The sequence below is a fragment of the Nycticebus coucang genome, chromosome 13 (assembly GCF_027406575.1).
Source record: "Nycticebus coucang isolate mNycCou1 chromosome 13, mNycCou1.pri, whole genome shotgun sequence".
In the NCBI taxonomy this organism is placed as follows: Eukaryota; Metazoa; Chordata; class Mammalia; order Primates; family Lorisidae; genus Nycticebus; species Nycticebus coucang.
In genome coordinates this window covers 42415354-42436799 of record NC_069792.1, presented here as the reverse complement: position 1 = coordinate 42436799, position 21446 = coordinate 42415354, and the positions used below count along the sequence as shown (strand labels likewise).

Here is a 21446-nt window from a genome sequence, read left to right as displayed (position 1 = left end):
GACTTAGTGCCTATAGCTCAGTGGCTTGGGCACCAGCCACATACACTGGGGCTGGTGGGTTCAAACCCAGCCTGGGCCTGCTAAACAACATTGACAACTATAACCAAAAAATAGTTAGGCATTGTGGTGGGCACCTGTAGTCCCAACTACTAGAAGGCTGAGACAAGAGAATTGCTTAAGCCCAAGGGTTTGAGGTTGCTATGAGCTGTGATGCCACAACACTCTACCGAGGGCAACATAATGAGACTCTGTTTAAAAAAAAAAAAAAGAAAAAAGAAAAGAAAAGTGGTACTCCAGTAAGTTCACAAATAAGAAGAAAGCAAAACAGCTTTATTGGTGATGTGGAGAAAATTTTAGTGGTTTGGATAGAAGATGAAACATTCCCTTGAGACAAGGCCTAATCCAAAGTAAAGTCCTAACTTCAAATTCCAGGAAGATAGAAAGGTGAGGACGTTGCAGAAGAAAAGTTGGAAGCTAGTAGTGATTGGTTCATGAGGTTTAAGGAAAGAAGCAGTCCCCATAACATAAAAGGTACAAGGTAAAGCAGCAAGTGTTGACAAAGAAGGTATGGCAAAGTTATCCAGAAGGTCTAGCTAAGATCATTGATGAAGATGGTACATTAAACAACAGATTTTCAAAGGAGACAAAATAGCCTTATGTTGGAAGATGCCATCTAGGACTTTCAAGCATTAGTTTCAAAGCTTCAAAGGAGAGCCTGCCGCCTTTGCTAGGAACCAATGCAGTTGGTGACTTTAAGTTGAAGCCAATGCTTATTTCTCATTCCAAAATCCTAGGGCCTTTAAAAATAATGCAAAATCTACTCTGAAAGCACATTTGTTAACAGCATGGGCTTAATGGGTACTTTAAGCTTATGGTTGAGACCTACTGCTCAGAAGAAAAGATTCCCTTCAAAATGTTACTGCTCATTAAAAATGCACCTGGTCATTCAAGAACTCTGATGGAGTTATATAAGGAGATGAATATTGTTTTCATGCCTATTAACACAACATTCATTCTGCAGCCTATGGATCGAGGAATAATTTTGATTTTTCAATATCTCTTTTATGAACTACATTTCATAAGGATATAGCTGCCAGAGATAGAAATTCCTCTGATGGATCTGGGAAAAGTACATTGAAAGCTTTTTGGTAAGGATATACCCTTCTAGATGCCTTAAGAACATTCTTAATTCATGGGAGAAGGTGAAAATATCAACATTAACTGAAGTTTGGATGAAAATTCCAGTTCCCATGGATGACTTGAGAGGTTCTGGTCTTCAGTGGAGGAAGTAACTGCACATGTGGTGGAAATAACAAGAGAACTAGAACTAGAAGTGGAGCCCGAAGTTGAGACTGAATTCTTGCAAGCTCATGATAAAAACAAAACAAATGAGGAATTACTTTTTATGGCTGAACAAAGAATGTGGGTTTTCTTTCTTTCTTTTTTTTTTTTTAAGTGAATATTGCAGAAGAAAAGGAGTTTCTTTAGATGGGATTTACTCCTGGTGAAGATGCTGTGAACATTGCTGAAATGATAACAAAATATTTAGAATATTACATAAACTTAGTTGATAAAATGATGGAAGATTTTGAGAAGACTGAGTCCAATTTTGAAAAAAATTCTACTGTGTATGTATAAAATACCATCAAGCAGCATCACATGATACAGAGAAATCTCTTGTGAAAGAAAGAGTCAATTGAGGTAGCAAACTTTATTGTCTCATTTAAGAAATTGCCAAAGTCACCCCAACCTTCAGCAACCACTACCCTGATCACTCAGCAGCAATAAGTACCTTCTACCAGCAAACAGATTGTGACTTACTGAAGATTTAGATTATTAGCATTTTTTAGCAATAAGTATTTTTAAAGTAAGGTATATGCATTGATATTTAGACATTATGCTATTATACACATAGTATAGTATAGTATAATGTAGACTTGGTATTTGCTTCATTGTCATGGTTTGGAGCCAAATCTGCAATATCTTTGAGGTATTATTATATATTAAAATTATGGCTTTAGGTAACACAGAACTAGATGTAAATCCTGGTGCCTCTGCTTCCAGAGAGGATAAAGGGACAATATTTATCTTGGCATCTATAAGACTCTTTTTGCATATCTGTACAACTTAGTTAATATATACTCCATAAAATAAGATTGACACTTTCAGATCTGCCATCATGACATTTCTTCTCTTAGCAGAGTAATTATAGAAAAAGAAAAATGAAGACAAAGTGGAATGACATTATAAACCCTTTAGGTAGAAAATTTTCATGTCCTTCAAAATTAAATATACTTTGAAATGTCTCCTCTCTGGGGTTTTCAGTACTATTTCACAAGACATTTATGAACAGTCATGGCATGACAATTTTTCATTTAGTTTTCCAGAGTTCTTGTGCAAAACCTGAGCATATCTACATGCTATACAAAAGATATTCCTCTGGGCATTGAAAGAGCTATGCAGCTGACCCTAATGTTGAATGACGTACACATCTTCACCTTTGATGTAGCAGCCCCATACAGAATCTTCAAGAATATCCTCCTCAGACTGGAGGGCGATGCTTCAAGGAGCATATCCACTGAGTCTGGAGAACCTCAATAGTCCTGAAAGTGAACCACGATGTGCACTGATACCCCAGTCCACGTCTCTGGTCTCACATTTTTCATTTTGGAGTCATGGACCTACCCGAATACTGTAGTACTCCAGGGATGTGTAAGATGGCATGGCCTTTTGCTTCTTGTATCAGCCAGGGCTCCATCAGAGAAGCAGAATCTCTCTCTCCCTATCTATCCACCTATCTCTATCTCTACATCTATCTACATCTATATCTAAATCTCTATTTCTGTCATCTATCTATATTTATAAAAATTAAAAGAATTTACTTCGTTACAGAGATTTGTCAAACTTATTCAATTGTCAAACTATGCTTTATAGAGCCTACTGAACTACCTCAAATCTGTGGCTGGGAACTCGAAGTTCAGTTAATCTAGACAGGAAAATATATATAGAAGTGAGAGAGAGCAAGAACAAGCTGGAACCCATAGTTGTGAGTAGAAGACCATGAAGATAACTGAAATCCATCAGTTCTTATTACCTCTGACCTCCATGGTGTGGGCATCTTACAAATGTTGGGGCCCATCACCGGCAAGCTCAACACACACACCTCACCCAGGCTGTGGGGAAGCTGAGGGAAGATCCCGGGAGATGTGCAGAGTTGTAGGCTCAGTCACAGCTTCATGCTAATGAGGCAAGTCAGCAGATATGTGACAATGACAGCAACTATGTGGGCCATCATTTATAACACAAGGTGTGCTGTAAAAGAAAAATTCACTGAATACTGCTAAAAATGGCAAGACAGATTTCAGTTGAGCTACTGCAGGAGAGAATAGAAACTTCCACATAGAACAGAGCTCAACTCTGAATATACCCTGTTACCCCAAAAATAAGACATCCTCCGAAAATAAGACCTACTTACAGGAAAGATAAGACGTCCCCTGAAAATAAGACCTAGCACATCTTTGGGAGCACACCTTAAAATAAGACACTGTCTTATTTTCGGGGAAACAGGGTAGTAGAGACAGCTGGGGATCTGTAGTCAATGAGCAGAATAAGGGGGTCAATGTATGGAAAACTACTGAGATGGACTTGAATTTGAATAGATATCAAGGGTGGGGGGATTCCTGCTAAACTGAGCTCAGCTAGCCAAAGTCGAGGCTTAGTCAAGAAGGGAGCTCACGGAGGGATTCTTTGTCAGTGTGAAGTCCCTAAACAACAGCTTTCACTCCTGTGCTTCACATTTCACACTAGAGTCTTTCTCATGGTCCATCCTCATTGAGAGATTTGGAAGATGCAGTTCAGCTTAGCTGAGGTGACAACTACAGAGCTGCCACATTCCTCTTTGGTGGCCCTGCTTCTCACTCTCGACTTTCTTTCCTGCTGTGAGCACCGGAGCATGGGAGTGGCCTCCCTCACCATCTCCCCTGAAAGTACATAGTAGGTGAGGGTTACATTGGCAGGACAATGCCAGCTTCCCCCCTAGTTTTACTTTGTTTCTATCTTATGATGAACATTCTAGTCCTTTCTCTGCTCCCAGATCCTTGCTCCCTAGGACAGCAGGGGAGGCATGGTTACATTTAGGACATGGTCTAGTCTTGTTTACTGACACCTATATAATATTATCAGTGGATTTTTGGACGCAATCTGCCAGAAGGGAGCTAATAGTCCTACAACCAAAGCAAAACAAATTTATTTTCACTTACTCTAAGGGGACAATTCCGAAATACTTAATTTCCAGGGTTTCGGTGTGCTCCAGACTTATGAGCCTTTGGAAATACTCAGGACAGTGCTTTGCATTATAAAGTCAACGAATGTGAGAGCTACTAAAGCCCAAGGCTTGTTCAGATAGTTAGGACCCTCCTTGCCTCCGTCCATGGGGTCAGGCTTTCTCCTGCATTCCTGTCCACAACTTTCTGTGACTACGGCTGGCAGAATGACGACTGGCTGGTCGACAGGCTCACGTTGCAGAGCATTTTACTCTCTTTCCATTCTAACAGGTGTACATAAGCCTGATGAAACATATATACTTTGTTTCCTGAAAGCTTAATGATAAAAACATGTGACAAAGAAGGAATCCAGCTAATAAGAGGACAGGAAGTGAGCTAATTCTTCAGTGTTCACAGGAGGTCAATAGTTGCTTTGCAAAATTGACATTTAGAAATAAAAGTCTTTTTGTGTTATTTAGAGTTATGAAGGCAACTGCCCAAAAGATCTAAGACCGTACATAGTTTAAAATGTTTGTTGCTCCCTCATCCCCAGAGGAAAGAACTGGGGGTGCAGTTGGGAAGCGGTAGAGGAAAGCAGGAAGCTCCAGCTTTACATAATTCCTCTCTTCTTGCAACATCAATTTTTTTCCATCTGAATGCATTATTTTGATAATAATTAAAAGACAAGACAAACTAAACTCTTCCACATAATCTTAGTCTATTGAATAAGTCACATACATTTTGTTAATTATTGAAACCAGGCTCTATACAAGGAAGGTAGAACAAAAAGCACGGAACACTTTTATTTCAGAGAATACATGAATATCCCTTTCAGCAATAAAGGCAGGAACATCTAGAAATTGTAATTTATACAGAATTTCAAAATTCTTCAATTGCAATGGATAAAGAGAAGAAAATACAGCTCAAGAGAGTTTTTGGCTATATCTGGGGCACAAGTTTTTTAATCGTTAATGTAATTGGTGCAGGAATTTTTGTGTCCCCCAAAGGGGTATTGAAGTATTCTTGCATGAATGTGGGTCTCTCACTGTGTATTTGGGGTGGCTGTGCTGTATTGTCCATAGTAACAACGCTCTGCTATGCAGAGATAGCCATAAACTTCCCATGCAGCGCATCTCACTACTATTTTATCAAGAGATGCTTTGGGTCCCCAGTGGCTTTCCTACGTCTCTGGACATCCTTGTTTCTGGGGCCAGGGATATTGGCTAGCCAAGCATTGCTCCTTGCTGAGTATGGGATCCAGCCTTTTTATCCCAGCTGCTCTGCCCCAAACCTGCCAAAGAAATGTCTGGCATTGGCCGTGTTGTGGACTGTGGGAATTTTAACTTCTCGTGGCATAAAACAGGTGACTTGGCTTCAGTTAGCTAGCACAGTGCTGAAAATGTCCATACTTGGCTTCATTTCCCTAATTGGAGTGGTGTTGCTGGTGAAAGGGAGACAGCAGAATGTTCACCAGTTTCAGAATGCTTTTGATGGTAAATTTCCAGATGCCATCCAGTTTATAGAAGCTGTCTTCCAAGGATACTTTGCATTTTCAGGAGGGGCATGCTTCACATTTGTAGCAGGTAATTAATTGACAATCTATTGGGGGAAAAATATCAAGCCATGACATTGTATGCAATATAAAATGCATATCCTTTATTATAATTTCAGTTGTATCTAAAATAAATCACTCCATGTTTTTTCTTCCTTCTGACTTTCTAAATCAGGTCATACCAGCCTCACACTTGTCATCTACTCTTAATTATTGTTTCTGTTTATTCAAAATCCTTATTTGATTGAATATCTTCTCTTTTTCAGCTTTCTTTTCTGGGACAACAGATGTGAGACTTCTGTGTTAATCTAGTTGCCTTTCTGTTAATGGGTAGATGCTGAATTTGTGAAGTTATTCCCTACCCGGGAAGCTGTAAATCCATGCCGGACAGTGTTTGTGTTGTGGGTGGGACACACTTATTTATTTATTTCTCTTCCATGTCAGAACAAAAGATTTTCTCTTTTCTTTCTAGAGACAGAGTCTCACTTTATCGCCCTCAGTAGAGCACAGCTCACAGGAACCTCCAGCTTGTGGGCTTAGGCAATTCTCTTGCCTCACCCTTCAGAGTAGCTAGAACTACAGGCACCCACCGCAACGCCTGGCTATTTTTTGTTGCAGTTTTGGCCAGGGTCAGGTGTGAACCCGCCACCCTTGGTATATGGGCCTGACACCCTACTCACTGAGCCACAGGCACCGCCAAAGTTTTTCTCTTTTCATTTCCAAAGTCAGTTTCTTCCCTAGAATTCTTTATCCTTTCCCTTCTACTGCCTTAAGGACTTCTTACGTTCTTTTATTTCCTATTTTTCTCAACTTCAACCTTTTTACTAGTTCTTTTGCTTGACATTCAAATATGAAGCCATCACTTCTTGTCTTTTTTGGTAAAATCCAATGTAAATATGAAGCCAACTACAGACTCTTAAACCAATTTTTTCCTTCATCTTTGTACCCTCTGCTGATGTATCTATCATTCATTAAGTCGTTTGAACAGCAACCATCTGTTTAGACTTTGAGTTTTTTTTTTTTTTTTAAAGACAGAGTCTGACTCTGTCACTCTGGGTAGAGTGCTGCGTGGTGTCATCATAGCTCAAACAGCAACCTCAAACTCTTGGCCTCATGTGATCCTCTTGCCTCAGCCTCTCGAGTAGCTGAGACTACAGGCACTACCATGCCCAGCTAGTTTTTCTATTTTTAGTAGACATGGGGTCTCACTCTTACTCAGGCTGATCTTGAACTCTTGGGCTCAAGGGATCCACCTACCTCGGCCTCCCAGAGTGTTAGAATTACAAGCGGGAGCCATCTCCCAGCCCCTCACCTTGCCTGGTTTCTTCTTGATTCTCTTAGTTTCATTGACCTTTGGCTCAAATTCTTGAGAGAAGTTTTCTTGTACTGGTAATGATTGGCTTTCAGCAAGTCAGATGTCTGTGCCTGGTTCTATTGCCAGTGGGCTGGCTGTAGGGTCACACTGTATTCACAGGGATATAGAAGTTCATTTCTTTGTGTCCTGGAGTAATTCTCAGAGAATGGCAAAACTGGGGAAAAATGATATAACAAATAAGGCAATATTTGAAAATAAGACTGTCCTAGAAAATCGATTGTGTGTGACATGAAATCAGGATCTCTTTTCTTTTATGTTTTTGCACTTAATATTGGTGTAAAGGAAAGGTAAGAACCTATGGGGAGAAAGAATTTATGACTGACTCTTACTCCTTTCAGTAGATGCTATGAGGATGGATAAAGGGACAGTTTTGCTACCTGGGGAAAGAGTTCCCTCTCCTGTTTTGCCAGAAGTTATGACTCTGCTGAGATTCGAAGGAAGAGTAGAAGTCAACTAAGAAAGGAAAGAACATTTCACATAAGAGTAGAAGCCCTATGGCAGGAAGGGGTATGACAGTTTTGAAGAACTAAAAAAGACCAGTCTGCCCTTATACAAAATGCAGGCAGCAAATTATACCATAATTTATACCCGTGCATTTTGTTTTCATATGAAAGCTTTCTAGAGTCATTATTTTAACTTTTATCCATGTGACCATGTAACTAATGAGCAGCTCCTCTTCTTGCAGTTAAACTTCATGTACTTTTTGCTCACCACTGTATTCCCACCACCCAGACTCTGTGCCTGGTGTCTGAAGACAGACACACGGTACAGGCCCTGCCCGCTCATTCTTATGTCTTTCTTCAGAAATTTTTCCACCTATGAAATAATGAAGAAAATTTCCCCCTTTCCTTCATACAGCAGAAAATTGGGGTAAGGTAGGTGTGTATCAGTCCACTAATGTGGGTATTGTGGATATGTGTGTATGTGTGTGTGTACATGGGGTGGTGGTGGTAAAGTGAACAGGAAGAACCCAACCCAATACTTGACACATGGAGCAACTTAAAAGGTAAATTTAAAAAATACCTTTTACTAATTACCATTTTGTTCTTTTATGTTGTAGGGGAGCTGAAGAAGCCCAGAAAGACAATCCCCGCCATCATATTTACTGCAATACCTCTGCTGACTGTACTTTATTTACTGGTTAACATTTCCTACCTAGCTGTTCTGACACCCAGGGAAATTCTCTCTTCAGGTTTGTACATTCATGGCTAAGGCAATAAGTAAAGTGCTGGTCTTTTTAGCTTATCTTAAGTATAATTTTACCAGTTGGGACTGCTGTTTGCTGTTCATTATTCTGTTTAGAGTCAAATTCTAAATTTCTAAAGTAACAGAGGGCCAGAGAATATGTTTTGGCTTAGAAAGGAGATTCATTTTTAAGCATGGTTACACATTTTCTGAAAATATGGAAAGGCATACATATAATTCTGGTGTATGTTGAAGACCAGATTCAAAATATTAGCATTCCTTTCAGAATCTTGTCTCCCCAGAGTGAGAGACACTATGTAATCATTGCTTATGTCTGCCAAACATTTGATTCCCAAATATTCTTGTACGTGACATCAAGAATGGTACCTTTGAAATGTAAGATATCAGTAGTTAACAAAGTAGATGTTAATGTTCAATTGATGCATGTAATCAATAGTAAAATATAGTCATTTATCATTAATAACCTGAGCCCTGAATGTATTGGAAATTTGACTAAAAAGCAACTATCTTAGAGACCAAATTATAGAATAAAGGTGTAGGAAAATCTTAAAGAAATATACATTTTAAAAAGACTCAAGGAATAAAAGGAAACTTGAAAATAAATGATTAACAGGAAAAGTGAAAGATGAATAATTTTCTCAAATCAGTGTTAAACCACTTGCTGAGATAAACCTCTCACTCTGTATCTTTAGAACTAATCTCTTCTGAGCAGGTATTATTGCTTGAGTGGATCTCAGAGGCACTGTAGGGAAAGCTAAGGGAGGTTTTAATATAAAGATTCTGATGAACTTTGCCTCAGTTCTTAACTTCTTGCCATGCAGGATGCTGCCGCGTGCAGTATGGAGTAATAACGGTCTGGGTACCTCAGGGGCCTGTGAACTAGAGTTAGTCAAGACTCTGAGTGTTCATGAACAAAACAAATGCAAGCCAAGTAAGAACAAGCAGTGACTGATTAACTACCTTGATTATGTAAATAAAATATTTACAAAATTAATTATGGGTGTGGTCAGGGTCATTGCTGAGCTAGTTCTGCTGTTAATGTTTCATTGAAGCTGGCATCTGTTGTCATGGCCAGTGCCTGGCCATGCAGGTTGTTAAAAAATTATGACTGTCTCCTCTGGTGTATCATTATGGTTTCAACAATTTTGTGGGCAGCGTGAAAATTTTGGCCAGTGTGGAGCACTTATGACCATAATCACTTGTAATTTGGTTTATAGTGCATACTCTTTCAGGCATATATAGTCTTCAGATTTTTCTTTAAATTCGGAAATAATGTTTTGAATTAAAACATCTGCATCTAAAAATAGCTGGGTGTTGTGGTGGGCACCTGTAGTCCCAGCTATTTGGGAGGCTGAGGCAAGAGAATCTCTTGAGCCCAGGAGTCTGAGGTTGCCATAAACTATGATGCCAGGACACTCTGTCAAGGGTGACAAAGTGAGGCTCTGTCTCAAATAAAAAATAATCACAAACCTCCCCCCCAAAATCTTCACTTTTATTGTATTAGTGCAATAAACTACAATTTAAATTAAGAAATAATCAGAGCTATACAGAAAAATGTAGGTCAGGCATAATGCCTCATGCTTGTAATCCCAGCACTTTGGGAGGCTAAGGAGGGAGGATCACTTAAGCTCAGGAGTTTGAGGCTACAGTGATCTGTGATTGTGCCACTGCAAACCATCATGGGCACACAGAGAGATCCATCTCTTGAAAAAAACTAAAATTAAGAAAACAACAGCACATCCCACTTTCAAAAATGTATGCATAGGAACAAGCATCATAGCATTGTGTAGGATAGCAAAAATTAAATATCACCAAAATATCCAATAAGGTTGAAATAAATAATTTATAGAAATCCATATAATAGACCATTTAAGCTTTTTAAAAAGATGATATTGTTGATGGATGCTTGAAGGAACAATGTTTATTATGCAATAATGAGGGAAGAGGCGGTATGTATGTTATGATATGAGACAGAAAGTAAATAGTTAACAAAGGTGATCAGCTGAGATGATATTGTGGATGTTTACTGTTTTATGTCTTTATGCTGAATTTTCCAAATCTTCTTTAATGAAGTACACAATTTATATGTTATAGTAAGAGAAAAAAGTTATGAACAAAAGAAATAAGTTCTTAAATTAAGCAATTTTAAGAGTTGGATGTGGTAGCTCATGAATATAATCCTACACTCTGGGAGGTCGAGGCAGGTGGATCTCCTGAGCCCAGGAGTTTGAGACCAGCCTGAGCAAGAGCAAGACACTGTCTTCACTAAAAATAGAAAAATGACCCAGGCATCATGCTGGTCACCTGTCCCAGCTACTGAGGAGGCTGAGGCAAGAGCGTCACTTGAGCCCAAGAGTTTGAGGTTGCTGTGAGCTATGACGCCAAAGCACTCTGTCCAGGTTGATGGAGTGAGATTCTCTCTCAGGAAAAAAAAAGAAAGAAAGAAATTTTAAGGATTAAGAGGTGTATTAATCAAACAAATATATCTAAAAGATGTGAACAGTTTCCAATAGAATATAAGGCATCTATGACGAGGTATGAATGGGATACTGCATTGTATTTGAGGAGCACTGAAAAATAGTACACAAAACTGTGATAAATATTAGATTCTAATGTTTATGGTTTGCACAGAAAAAACAGTGGTATTAATCACATTTTTTTTTTAATTCTTTGGGATTCATTAAAGGTGCAAAGAGTTAGGTCACACTGACTGCATCTGTTAGGTAAAGTTCCTCTAGTAATTGTGTCCTGCCCCCAAGAGATGTGCTCAACACCGTAACCTTCATCCCTTCCTCCTTCCTCCTTCCCTCTCCCCACTCCCTCATTCCCCTGACCCCTGCCTTGAATTGATTTGAGTTTTCTCTTATGAGGGTATGTATTAGATCATCCACTACCTTCATATTAGAATTGAGTATTCTGTATTCTTGCTTCTTTATTCTTGTGATACTTTACTAAGAAGGATGCGTTCCAACTCAATCCAAGTTAATAAAAAAGATGTAAAGTCTCCAACTTTTTTACTTTTTAATTTTATTTTTTTACTTTTGTTGAGACAGAGTCTCACTTTGTCACCCTTGGTAGAGTGCCGTAGTGTGTGCCATATCTCCTACATTGTGCCTGTTAGTTGAGAGCACACCAATTCTCTCCCCTTCTTCCCTTTCCTCACCACTTGTTTAATTGTGTTTTTCTTTTGTGTGGGCATGTATTTGTTTGTCTATTGGTTTCATATTAAAATTGAGTACATTGGCAGTGGGATGCTGTCTCTAAAACCTAGCTGGGCATTGTGGTGGAAACCTGTAGTCCCAGCTACCTGGGAGGCTGAGGCAGGAGGATCACTTGAGTCCAAAAGTTTGACGTTGTTATGAGCTAGGAAGTCAGGGCACTCTACTGAGGGCAACAAAGTAAGACTCTATCTCAAAAAAAAAAAGAAGAAGAAGAAGAATTCAGTGCACTGGATACTTGCTTTTCCATTCTTGTGATACTTAACTAAGTAGAATGTTACTCAACTTTATCCAGGTTAATATAAGTCTCGGGCAGTGCCTATGGTTCAGTGAATAGGGCGCTGGCCCCATATACTGAGGGTGGTGGATTCAAACCCTGCCCCGGCCAAACTGCAACAAAAAATAGCCAGGCGTTGTGGTGGGCACCTGTAGTCCCAGCTACTCGGGAGGCTGAGGCAGGAGACTCTCCTAAGCCCAAGAGCTGGAGGCTCTTGTGAGCTGTGATGCCACGGCACTCTACTGAGGGTGACAAAGTGAGACTCTGTCTCTTAAAAAAAAAGATATAAAGTCTCCATTTTTCATGGCTGAATAATATTCCATGGTATACATATACCACAGCCTATTAATCTATTCATGTGTTGATGGGCACTTGGGTTGGTTACACATCTTAGTGATTGTGAATCTAGGGGTAATAAACATTCTAATACAAATGTCTTTATGATAAAATGATGGTTTTTTTTCTTTCTGGGTAGATGCCTAGTAATGGGATTTCAGGATCAAACGGAAGGTCTACTTTTATTTCCTTAAGGATTCTCCATATTTCTTTCCAAAGATGCTGTATTAGTTTGCAATCCCGCCAACAGTGCAAAAGTGTTCCCTTTTCTGTACATTGTCACCAACATCTGCAGCTTTGGGACTTTGTGATATGGGCTACTCTCACTGGGGTAGGGGATAGCCATCTCAAGGTGGTTTCTACTTGCTTTTCTCTGATAATCAGGGACAATGAGCATTTTTTCATGTGTTTGTTAGCCATTCATACGTCTTCTTTGGAGAGGGTTCTGTTCATATCTCAATTTTGTTGCATTTAAAAACTCTTTTTTTTTTTTTAATTTTTTTTGGGATTCATTCAAGGTACAAAGAACCAGGTTATACTACTTGAATTTGTTAGATTAAGTTCTTCTTATAATTGTGTCCCACACTCAAGAGGCATGGCACATATCGTGACTATCCCCCTCCCGCCTTCCTTCCTCCTTCCCTCTTTCCTCTCCCCCATTCCCCCATCCCTGTGATGTACTTGCATCAATTGTCCTCATATAAGAATTGAGTATGTTGGATTCTTGCTTCTCCATTCTTGTGATGCTTTACTAAGAAGAATGTGTTGCAATTCCATCCAGGTTAATATAAAATAAAAAGTCTTACTATTTGTATTATAAGCCAGTATGTTGATGTCAAAACCAACCTGCACAAGAGCACCCCTGGGGACGCTAGGCCCTCCTGTGCTCATTCCATTGAAAAACTGAGAACTCATTCCTCTGCGACTGAGTGATCTGTCCTAGCCTCCATCTACGTAGCAGGAATTGGACTCAAGTACATTCTCATGAACAATGGGTTTCCTTTGCTCCTTTTTTGGTGCCCTTTATACCCACTAACTTTTATTAAATTAGTGTTCATAAGGTCTCGTCACCTTTAAGCATAAGAAGTGGAATATTCTCTAAAGGTTGGTCTATGCAAGTTTCTCAATCTTGGCAATATCCATATTTTATACCATAGAATTCTTTGTGTTGTAGGGGGCTATCCTGTGCATTATATGATGTTTAGAGATATTCTGGTCTCATGCCAGTAGCAAAACCTCCTGCCTCACCATTTGTGACATTAAAAAAATTTCCAGACATGGCCAAATGACCCTGAGGAGCAAAGTTATTTCTAGTTAAGAGTTGTTGGTCCATAGAAAAGCTCCAAATGTCATAAATATTTTTATTTGTGTATAATTTATTTTCTTGGTCCACTTTTCTATTAAGTATTTCAAATTGCACCACAATGTGGGTAAGGCTCATTCCTGTGGCAGCCGTGTCACGCTGTGCTTTTTTGACCCTCAATGCAACCATCAATACTCTGCGAGCTAGTTATAGAGAATAAAGATGCATTTATTTCATCATGCATTCAACAAAATCAATTCAATTCACAAGTATTTATTAAAAATTCACTCTAGGAGTGGCACCTGTGGCTCAAAGGGGTAGGGCGCCGGCCCCATATGCTGGAGGTGGCGGGTTCAAACCCAGCCCTGGCCAAAGAAAAAAAAAATTCACTGTATGTCTGTCACTGAGTGAAGTACTAATTTTACAGAAAAGAAACAAATGTTCCAGCTGGTCCTTAGGTAGGGAGTTGTCTCACTTGATTGTTCACAGTCAGTTACAGATTGAACTCCTTGTTCTACTCTTTCCCCTCTTCTTACTACTGCACTTGACTAGTCTTAGAAACAAAGAAAAGAAAAGAAACAAATTTTCCTTGCCCTTAAACAGTTCATGGTCAATTGGCGAAGACATGAAATAACAACCATTTGTGATACAGGGTAACAGAGCTAAAATGGACAAATGTGTTAGGTGCTATGTGAGTATGAATAAAGAAATAAACAACAAAATCAACAAACAAAATTAAGTTCTTTCATTTCGAAATAATATGAAAAGGTTTATCAGTAGTATCTCTCTTTTAACACAGTTTCTTTTGTGTCTTTTTGTCTTTCTGTAGATGCTGTGGCTGTCACATGGACAGATCGAAGTTTGCCCTCATTGACATGGTTTATTCCTTTTGCTATTTCTGCCTCATTATTCAGCAACCTCATGATTAATGTATTTGATTCCTCAAGAGTGGTATATCTTGCGGGCCAACAGGGTCACCTGCCTTTGCTATTTAATACGCTTAATACTTATTCCTCCCCATTTATATCTGTGCTGCTACTTGTCATTATGGGATCCCTTACAATTGTCATAACAAACCTCATTGATTTGATAAACTATCTTTATTTTGTGAGTTCTTTTTGGTCTTTATTAACAGCCATAGGAATACTAAAATGGAGATTCCAGGAACCTGATCTAACTTCACTTTATAAGGTAAAAAGTGGGTTTTAAAATATTTTTCTGTGTGAAAGATAAGATATTGAGTGTAACCATACTTAAGAATATATTCACTCTGTGTGGCTGAGGCAAGTGGATTGCTTGAGCTCAAGAGTTCAAGATCAGGCTGAGCAAGAGCAAGATACCATCTCTTAAAAAACAAAACAAAAACAAATTAGCCCAGCCTTGTGGCAGGTGCCTATAGTCTCAGTTACTTGGGAGGCTGAGGCAAGAGGATTGCTTGAGCCCAAGGGTTTGAGGTTGCTGTGAGCTATGATGCCAAGGCACTCTACCAAGGGGCAATAAGTGAGACACTCTGTCTCAAAAAAATGAAAAAAAAAATATATTCGGAACATCTATGAGTAGATTTTTTTTTAACTACTCAATATTTGTGAAATGCATATTAATAATCTGGTCTTGTTTTTAATTCTCATTTTATTGGATTAGTTTTGCTCAATATAAGATCTCTTAGGTTCCATTTAATTGTTTACTATAGAGAAAGGTAGTTCTCTGGGTGGTTGGACAGATCATTATGAGCCTTTGACCCAAGATTACTTTGTCTACTTATGTAGCTACTTATGCACACAGTGTCTTCCACAGTCAGGGTCAGATATAGCAGATGGGAAATAGAAGAGGCAAGCTGAGGTTACAAGTGCTGAGGCCTTTGCTATTCTGAAATATCCGTTTAATGCAATCATTGACAAATTCTACCTTTTCAACTATTTATTTTTAAACATCCAGTCTGGGTGTGAAAAAAAATCACAGGAGAGGAGACAGCCCTTAAATCATAGAAAACAAAATAAAGAAAAATTTGGTAGCATAAGGATATTATTGGAGAGAGGAGGCCCTGATGGTCTGATTATCAGAAAAATAAAATGCAGTGGTCTTGACTGGCTAAGTAGTATATTTATAGCTTTGCTTGTATGATGACTTTTAGTCATTTCAGTAATATAAAAGGTGAATTCTATTATTATTCCCCTATAGATGAAGAAACAAAAAAGTTAAGTCACTCGCCCAAGTTCACACAGCACGGAGTAGAGCCAAGCCTGAAATCTAGACACTCACTTTAGAGGGTTTGTCTCTCACTAAGCACAAAATGTAAGAAGGAACTCGGGGGAAAAAGAAAGCAATGTTCTCATCACCAACTTTAATTGACTTACAACCATTCTTCCTTTTCAGTCTTCCCTTTTGCTTCTTTCATCCAGTTATCCCTTAACTATTGTGCAGTTGAGTATTAGTTATTGAGAAGCAACTATATTTTAAGCACCTTACTAAGTACTCTGGATACAGAAAGACTTAGCTCTTGCCCTTGGCTAATTTATAATCTTTCTAGTAAACCAAAAATCATGGTATTATGGGTGCTACATAGTGGCCTCCAGAAGGTGCCCAGAGAACACCTGGGGAGGAGGATCTAATCTAGAGCAGAGTTGACAGCCTGGTCCCCCCCTTTGGAGCTTTCTCTCCAATACCTGCTTCCATAGTTTCACCTCCTGCATCATGTAATGTGTCTATGCATTGCTATTTTCTGACTCACACTTTTGTTAGACTGCTGACCCTTACTAGATACAATTATAAAAAAGTTATGTAGGGATGGTGAGTTTGTTGTAACACTGAGACATACTTAGTACAAGGTGATTGTTAAGAGCTTGGGCTCATGACCTAATTGCGTGGTTTAGTAGTGGAACTTGGCCTTGTTATTTAAGGAACTTGGCCTCTGATCCTCAGTTTTCACATATATAAAATGGTAATGAGTAATACCTACCTCCTATTGATGTTGAATGTATTAAATAATCTAAGGCATGCAAACAATTCAGGGTCTGACATTGATGGCTATTGTTATTTGCTAACTTATACTGAGCCATGAGATAAATTATGTTTTTCAGTCTAAGAGGAGGTTCTTGATGATGTAAAACCCAAATGAATGATCTTCTTATTAAAGGGTTTTGTAAACTATGACCAGCTGTGTTATATCTTTGGGGGTATAGATTCATATTTAATCTCTTAAAGATGTCTCAAAAGTGCCAGGCATGGTGGCTCACGCCTTTAATCCCAGCACTTGGGAGGTGGGGTGGGGGGACTGCCTGAGCAAGAGTGAGACCCCATCTCTAAAAATAGCTAGGCGTTTGGCAGGCACCTGTAGTCCCAGCTACTTGGGAGGCTGAGGCAAGAGAATCGCTTGAGCCCAAGAGTTTGAGGTTGCTGTGAGCTATGACACAACAGCATTCTACCAAGGGTGATAAAGTGAGACTTTGTCTCAAAAAAAAAGGATGTCTCAGAAAAAAAGGATGTCTCAAAAGTGACTGCCTACAAAATTTTCTCCCCAGGTTGGGTAATGTTGTGTAGTACCCTTCCAATCCTAACACAAATCAGGTACCAAGGCTGGGTCTTTAAGGCTTTTGGCAGATAAAAGAAAACAAAACAAAAAGGAAAAAAATCATTTTGGCTGAAGTTTTTGTCTTGATTTGTATTTTAATATGCTAAGTCATAGTACCTACCTGTCAATATTTTCTTGAGTTAGACAGGGTCTTTGGATAGTCTTTGTGTTTTTGTCATGAATTTCTTACTGCTAGATGGTTGTCTTATCAGCAAATGGTCACTGCTGTTTCCATTCAAGAATAGTCAATGCCTGTAATCTTAGCATTCTGAGGGGATTGCTTGAGCTCAGGAGATCAGTGTGAGCAAGAGCTAGGCATGGTGGCTGGTGTCTGTAGTCCCAGCTACTTGGGAGGCTGAGGCAGGAGGACCTTTTGGGCCTAAGAGTTTGAGGTTGCTGCTCATTCCCATCCCTTCATGATTAGAACACTTAAGAAAACTGGTATAGAAGGGACATTTCTGAAACTGATAGAGGCCATCTACAGCAAACCCACAGCCAATATTGTATTGAATGGAGTTAAACTGAAATCATTTCCACTCAGATCAGGAACCATACAAGGCTGCTCATTGTCTCCACTGCTCTTTAACATTGTAATGGAAGTTTTAGCCATCGCAATTAGAGAAGAAAAGGCGATCAAGGGTATCCATATAGGGTCAGAAGAGATCAAACTTTCACTCTTCGCAAATGAGATGATTGTATATCTGGAAAACACCAGGGATTCTACTACAAAACTCTTAGAAGTGATCAAGGAATACAGCAATGTCTCAGGTTACAAAATCAACATTCATGAATCAGTAGCCTTTATATATACCAACAATAGTCAAGGTGAAAAAATAGTTAAGGACTCTATTCCATTCACAGTAGTGCCAAAGAAGATGAAATATTTGGGAGTTTATTTAACAAAGGACATGAAAGATCTCTATAAAGAGAACTATGAAAATATAAGAAAAGAAATAGCTGAAAATGTTAACAAATGGAAAAACATACCATTCTCATGGCGGGGAAGAATCAACATTATTAAAATATCCATACTACCCAAAGCAATATACAATTTTAATGCAATCCCTACTAAAGCTCCACTGTCATACTTTAAAGATCTTGAAAAAACAATACTTCGTTTTATATGAAATCAGAAAAAACCTCATATTGCCAAGATATTACTCAGAAATAAAAACAAAGCAGGAGGAATCATGCTACCAGATCTCAGACTATACTGTAAATCGATAGTGATCAAAACAGCATGGTTCTAGAACAAAAACAGAGAAGTAGATGTCTGGAACAGAATAGAGAACCAAGAGATGAATCCAGCTACTTAACCGTTATTTGATCTTTGACAAGCCAATTAAAAACATTCAGTGGGAAAAAGATTCCCTATTTGACAAATGGTGTTGGGTGAACTGGCTGGCAACCTGTAGAAGACTGAAACTGGACCCACACCTTTCACCATTAACTAAGATAGACTCTCATTGGATTAAAGATTTAAACTTAAGACATGAAACTATAAAAATACTAGAAAAGAGTGCAGGGAAAACCCTTGAAGAAATCAGTTTGGGCGAGTATTTTATGAGGAGGACCCCCTGGGCAATGAAGCAGCTTCAAAAATATACTACTGGGACCTGATCAAACTAAAAAGAACACAGTAAGTAAAGCAAGCAGACAGCCCTCAGAATGGGAGAAGATATTTGCAGGTTATGTCTCCGACAAAGGTTTAATAACCAGAATCCACAGAGAACTCAAACGTATAAGCAAGAAAAGAACAAGTGATCCCATCGCAGGCTGGGCAAGGGACTTGAATAGAAACTTCTCTGAAGAAGACAGGTGCATGGCCTACAGACATATGAAAAAATGCTCATCATCCTTAATCATCAGAGAAATGCAAATCAAAACTAATGAGATACCATCTAACTCCAGTAAGATTAGCCCATATCACAAAATCCCAAGACTAGATATGTTGGTGTGGATGTGGAGAAAAGGGAACACTTCTACACTGCTGGTGGGAATGCAAATTAATACATTCCTTTTGGAAAGAAGTTTGGAGAACACTTAGAGATCTAAAAATAGATCTACCATTCAATCCTATAATTCCTCTACTAGGTATATACCCAGAAGACCCAAAATCACATTATAACAAAGGTATTTGTACCAGAATTTTTATTGCAGCCCAATTCACAATTGCTAAGTCATAGAAAAAGCCCAAGTGCCCATCGATCCATGAATGGATTAATAAATTTTGGTATATGTACACCATGGAATATTATGCAGCCTTAAAGAAAGATGGAGACTTTATCTCTTTCATGTTTACATGGATGGAGCTGGAACATATTCTTCTTAGTAAAGTATCTCAAGAATGGAAGAAAAAGGGCGGCGCCTGTGGCTCAAGTGGTAGGGCGCCGGTCCCATATGCCGGAGTGCCGGAGGTGGCAGGTTCAAACCCAGCACTGGCCAAAAACCAAAAAAAAAAAAAAAAAAAAGAATGGAAGAAAAAGTATCCAATGTACTCAGCCCTACTATGAAACTAATTTTTGGCTTTCACATGAAAGCTATAACCTAGTTATAACCTACGAATATGGGGAAAGGGGAAAGGAAGGGGAGGGAGGAGGGAGTATGGGCAGAGGGAGGGTGATAGGTGGGATTACACCTGTGGTGCATCTTACAAGGGTACATGTGAAACTTAGTAAATGTAGAATATAATTGTCTTAACACAATAACTAAGAAAATGCCAGGAAAGCTATGTTAAACAGTGTGATGAAAATGTGTCAAACTGTTTATAAAACCAGTGTATGATGCCCCATGATCACATTGATGTACATGGCTATGTTTTAATATTAATAAAGAAAAGAAAGAAAATAAACCAAATAGCCATTATACTCTTACATTTGATAATTAGAAATTGTAACGTACATTATACACATAGATACTTGCATCTACATATGCATGCAAACTGGCTATATTTACTTTAATAATGAGATTACATCTGTACAGCAAATGACTCAATAAATGTGCAACTATTTTGAAAAAAAAAAAAAAAAAAGACTTTGAGGTTGCTGCTCATTCCCCCTAACCTGACAATGACAGTCTTCAATATCTCCTTTAATAAGGCATTTATCTGAGTTCTAAGACAAGTTTAGCTAACTTCACAGCTAATTTCGTCTGTTTTCTATCATTAGCTTGTATCTTTTAATTTTGATTTATATGAATATGCAGGTATTAATATGGATTTTCATATCTAATTTTTTAAACTTTTGCTCTTTTCAGGTGCCTTTGCCATTTCCATTGGTAATGATGGGCATGAACCTGTGCATGGTTTTGATACCTCTGGTGAAGTCTCCAAGTATGCATTATATCTATGTGTTTCTCTTTATTTTCGGTGGACTATTGTTTTACATACCTTTAATACATTTTAAATTGAGATTGGCTTGGTTTGAAAAGATGACTTGCTATTTACAATTACTATTTAATATTTGTTTCCCTGATGTGTCTGAGGAACAGATGTTAGAAGTACAAACTGTTAAAAGAATTTAGCTTTCTAATAACACACTCAATTCCAGTTAAAAATGAAACACACGGTGAAACATTCGCAATGAAATTGCTATGGTGACTTTCTTTCTCAAATGAAATAAAGTATATAAAATACCTAGCACAGTCTCTACTTCAAGATCACACAGAAATTACTCTAGCATGACTAAAGTTCTGTTTTGTTCAGTAAAAAACTTTTAAGTCTTAGTTTCCACAGCATGATATATTGTCGATATCTCTCCCATTCTTCCATTTTTTTCTTTATCTCACACCTTTTCTATTGAATTGGTAAGGATCTTATAGTAACAGTTAACGATTAAAAATAAAAAAGCATTCCATTCATCTTTGCTGAGTCTTTTTTCTGGGGGGAGGACTGAACTGAAGATAAAAATATAAATTCCATCTGGCTGGTTAGCTTTTCCCCTATAGTGCAAGGCATTTTTTAAATTTTAATTAATTAATTAATTAATTAATTATTTTTTTTAATTAAATCATAGCTGTGTACATTAGTATGATCATGGGGCACCATACACTTAGTTCATAGACCGTTTGACACATTTTCATCACACTAGTTAACATAGCTTTCGTGGCATTTTCTGGCCTTTTTAAAAGTTTTTTTTAAAGCATGAATTTTTCTACCTGCCACCAGGCTCAGCAGCTCAGGCGGCGACGGGAGGAGTGGCAGCCGCCAGCCCGCGCGGCTTGGGGAATCCCGAAGGCTCTGGGGGCGCCGCCGCCCGCGGCCAAGACGCGGAGGGGACGGTCAGTTCTGCCCACGGCTGGGGAAGGGAGAGCTCAGGGGCAGGTCACGCCGTTGTCACCTAAACTTGCTC

General features: G+C 38.7%; 1 protein-coding gene across 1 annotated transcript; it reads left to right on the top strand.

Moving 5' to 3' along the window:
• The first annotated feature begins 5097 nt into the window (after positions 1–5097).
• On the top strand, positions 5098–20940 carry SLC7A13 (solute carrier family 7 member 13). Its single transcript, XM_053559079.1, has 4 exons — positions 5098–5845; positions 8250–8381; positions 14359–14720; positions 20353–20940. Exons 1-4 carry the CDS (start codon positions 5161–5163, stop codon positions 20617–20619), a joined length of 1446 nt encoding a protein of 481 aa, XP_053415054.1. The 5' UTR covers positions 5098–5160; the 3' UTR covers positions 20620–20940.
• Positions 20941–21446: the final 506 nt, after the last annotated feature.